This window comes from Quercus lobata, unplaced genomic scaffold (assembly GCF_001633185.2).
Source record: "Quercus lobata isolate SW786 unplaced genomic scaffold, ValleyOak3.0 Primary Assembly Scq3eQI_203, whole genome shotgun sequence".
NCBI lineage: Eukaryota > Viridiplantae > Streptophyta > Magnoliopsida > Fagales > Fagaceae > Quercus > Quercus lobata.
Genome location: NW_022154836.1, coordinates 34391 through 38391, shown reverse-complemented (window position 1 = coordinate 38391; position 4001 = coordinate 34391). Strand labels below are relative to the sequence as shown.

Sequence of the window (4001 nt, the reverse complement as noted above, 5' to 3'; positions counted from 1 at the left end):
AATTATATTTAATCTATGCTAGGAACACCCTCATCCCAAAATTAGGAACACCCTCAATCACAAAATTAGGAATAGCCTCAAATTAAATAATTAAAAAAAAAAAATTATCTGTTCTACTTTCAAGCCAAAAAAAAAAAAAAAAAATTTGTTAACAGAGCCAAGCCCACTGCCAACGGCAAACCCGGAAAGCCCAACATAATACGGAGGTAGCAAACCCATGGATTCTCACCCAAAAAAAAAAAAAAAATACAGAGCAAATCAGAAATCAAACCACGGTCACGTCGTTGGCAGAGATCAAGACAGTCTATACTCTATACAAAGCAAAAGCAAACCAAACCCCATTACCCAACACTGCAATACAGAGGCGTGTATAAAATAAAATAAAAAAAGAAACCAAATACAGAGGCAAAAAGAAACCAAATACAGAGCAAAAAAGAAACCCCAAACCCACGATGGCGCCGCCACTGCTCACAGGTGCAGCTCGCTCCGTGACCTCCGCCGCTCCTCTTCTAGTCGTCGTCCCTTGGCCGTCGTCATCACTCGTCGCCCGCTGTCGTCGCTCGTCGCTTGCCCATCGTCACTTGCCCGTCGTCGCAGATCAGATCAGTCTCACCGTCTCAATTGCTCCGGTGCTCGGCCAGTCGGCCTCAAGGCATTTCTCTCCCTTTTTCTCTCTGACTCTCTCTCTCTCTCTCTCTCTCACACTGAAATGAAAAGTATGAAATGAAAATGCCTGATGCCTCTCTCTCTCTTTATTTAGTCTTTAACTCAGTAACTCTCTCTCTCTCTCTCTCTTTTGAACTGTAATACTCTGATTGGCTGGGCTACCGAATCTTTACTCTCTTTTTTTTTTTTTTTTTTTTTGGGAACCAATCTTTACTTTTAACTTTATTTTGCTTTTTGTTTGTTTTTTTGGCTTTATCTTATAGCTTTATCTTATTCGTTGCTTTTGTCTGTTGGGCAGTGACTCAGTGTATGTTGGTGTGGGTGTTGGTGAGATATTGATTAATAATATGTATTGTGATTGTGAAATTTTCTGATTGGCAGGTTGTGATTGGGGGATGGTTTGTGCTTGTCTGTTGAGTGGGGTAGGGATAGATGGGCTGATGGGCAGTGAGCACATGGGGCATGGTAGTAAATAATAATTAAAGCAGTGTAATATGTTGCACATTACACTGCTTTTATTATGCTGCACATGAGATGTATAATGTTTAGCTCTTTTAGTGTAATGTGCACAAGGAACTAAACAATATAACAAATTAAAACAATGTAATTAATAACAAATAAATTAAAGTAATATAATTTATTGTTACGCTAAACAACAATAATTAAAACAGTATAATTAACCAATACATTATAAAAGACAAATAAATTAAATTATGTTAGGCTAAATAATAATTAATAATTTTATAATTAATGAAACAATAATGTAACAAATTATAGTTTATAAAAGACAAACAAATTAATAAAACAACTAAACAACAATAATTAATAATTTTATTAATTTTTCAAATAAACTTATAGTTTTTTGTTTATTCTTTTGCTAGAATTATGGACAAATATTTGATAAGAAAACCACGTACCCAAGATTCAGCTCCTGCACAAGATTCATCTTCATCTTCTAAGCGAATTCGTGTTGACTTTATCTTAGAGAATCTTCCTTTAGATCCTGGGCTACGAGAAAAAATATCATCTTATCATCCTAATCATCATGATGAAATAAGAAGATATTATTTAACAAAAGGCCCTTGTCAACCTGTTTTACACAGTGATGATTACCCTATATCTTATTTTTCTGGAAAGCCCCGTCGATTTATATCCAAATGGTATAAAGATAGATACTGGTTGGAATATAGTATAGTCAAAGATGCAGTATTCTGTTTTTATTGCTACCTATTTGGGCAAGATATTGGTAAGCAAGGAGGAGGTGACACTTTTGTAACGAAGGGATTCAAACTTTGGAATCAGAAAGATAAGTTAAATTCCCATGTTGGAGGAGTTAATAGTGCTCATTACCAAGCTGTCCAAAAGTGTAATGATCTGTTGAAGGAAAAGCAACACATTCAAAGTGTTTTTGTTAAGCAATCAAATCAAGATAAAATTGACTATCAGATTCAATTAAATGCAATAGTTGATTGCATAAGATTCCTTTTATGCCGGGGATTAGCTTTTCGTGGTCACGATGAATCTCAAGGTTCAAGTGATAAAGGAAATTTCCTTGAGCTTGTACAATTTTTGGGGGATCACAATGAATCTATCAATGAAGTATTGCAAAAAGCTCCGAAAAATTGCAAGCTTACCCACCCTGACATTCAAAAAGACATTGTGAATGCAATTGCACGTGAAACATCCAAAGCCATCATCAAGGATCTTGACAATGGGTTCTTTTCAATATTAGTTGATGAGTCACGTGATATCTCAGTGAAAGAACAAATGGCCCTCGTTCTTCATTATGTGAACAAAGAAGGAATTATTATAGAGCGATTCCTTGGTATTGTACATGTAGCAAGTACTACCGCTTTGTCACTCAAGCATGCTATTGAATGTTTACTTTCTGAACATAATTTAAGTTTATCGAACCTACGTGGGCAAGGTTATGACGGGGCTAGTAATATGCAAGGTGATATCAATGGTCTCAAAACTTTAATTTTGAAAGAGAACAAGTCAGCATTTTATGTCAATTGTTTTGCTCATCAACTTCAATTGACACTTGTTGCTGTTGCTAAAAATCACATTAACATTGTTGAATTTTTTTATGTGGTTAGTAATTTAGTAATTGTTGTTAGAGACTCTTGTAAGATACGAGATGCTCTTCGAGATACACAATTTGCCAAAATTAAAGAAGATTTAGAGAATGGTGTACGTAAAAGTGGGCAAGGTTTGAATTAAGAGACAAATCTTAGACGTCCTAGTGATACACGTTGGGGACCATATTATGGGACCATTCTCAGTTTGATTTTGATGTTCTCTACTGTTGTTGATGTACTAGAGATTATTGAAGAAGATGGCCTCTCTGACCAAAAAGTTGAAGCTCGATCTATTATGAGGTCAATTCTTTCTTTTGAATTTGTCTTTGCTCTACACTTGATGAAAAATATTTTAGGGATCACAAATGAGTTGTCAATAGCATTACAAAAAAAAAAAAAAAAAAATCAAGATATAGTAAATGCTATGGATCTTGTTAAAGTGTCTAAGCAACGGTTGCAAGTGATGAGAGATGATGGATAGGCATCTTTATTGGCTGAAGTATCTTTATTTTGTACCTCACATGATCTTCCTATCTTGGACATGGAAGCGATATTTGTAGTTAGTGGGAGGCCGCGACGTAACACCCAACAAAATACAAATTTACATCATTATCGTGTTAAGCTATTCTACACAATCATAGATATGCAACTTCAAGAGCTTAACAACCGTTTTTCTGAGGCGAATACCAATTTGCTACTTTGTATGGCTTGCTTGAATCCAAGTAATTCATTTGTGGCTTTCGATAAGGAAAAGTTGATACATCTAGCTAAGTTCTATCCTTCTGATTTTCTTGGGACAGATATTTTGGCACTTGACTCTCAACTGCAGAATTATATTTTTGATATGCGCAGCAATGACTTCTTTTTAGAGCTTCAAGGAGTTAGTGAACTTGCTGAAAAGTTAGTGAGCACAAGAAAACATGAGACTTATCCATTAGTCTATTTGCTAGTGAAGCTAGCTTTGACCCTTCCAGTTGCTACTGCAACAGTAGAAAGAAGTTTTTCAGCAATGAAATATGTAAAGAATGAACTGCGCAATCGAATGGGAGATTAATGGATGAATGATTGCTTGGTTATGTATATTGAAAAAGATGTAGTTTGTAGCATTGATAATGAGACTATTATGCAACGATTTCAAAATATGAAAACTTGTAGAAGGCAATTGTAAATTCTATGTATTTGTGTATTTTTTGATTGTTGTTGTTGTCAATATATAAAATTTTCTTTTTATTAGATTGTGTAATTTATGCTTAT

General features: G+C 34.8%; 1 protein-coding gene across 1 annotated transcript; it reads left to right on the top strand.

Annotated features, from left to right (window-relative positions):
• Nucleotides 1-452: 452 nt before the first annotated feature.
• Nucleotides 453-3801, top strand: LOC115973475. The gene is made up of 5 exons (XM_031093739.1): nt 453-629; nt 930-993; nt 1048-1131; nt 1907-2878; nt 3389-3801. The coding sequence occupies exons 1-5, from the start codon at nt 453-455 to the stop codon at nt 3799-3801; spliced, it is 1710 nt and encodes a 569-aa protein (XP_030949599.1).
• Nucleotides 3802-4001: the final 200 nt, after the last annotated feature.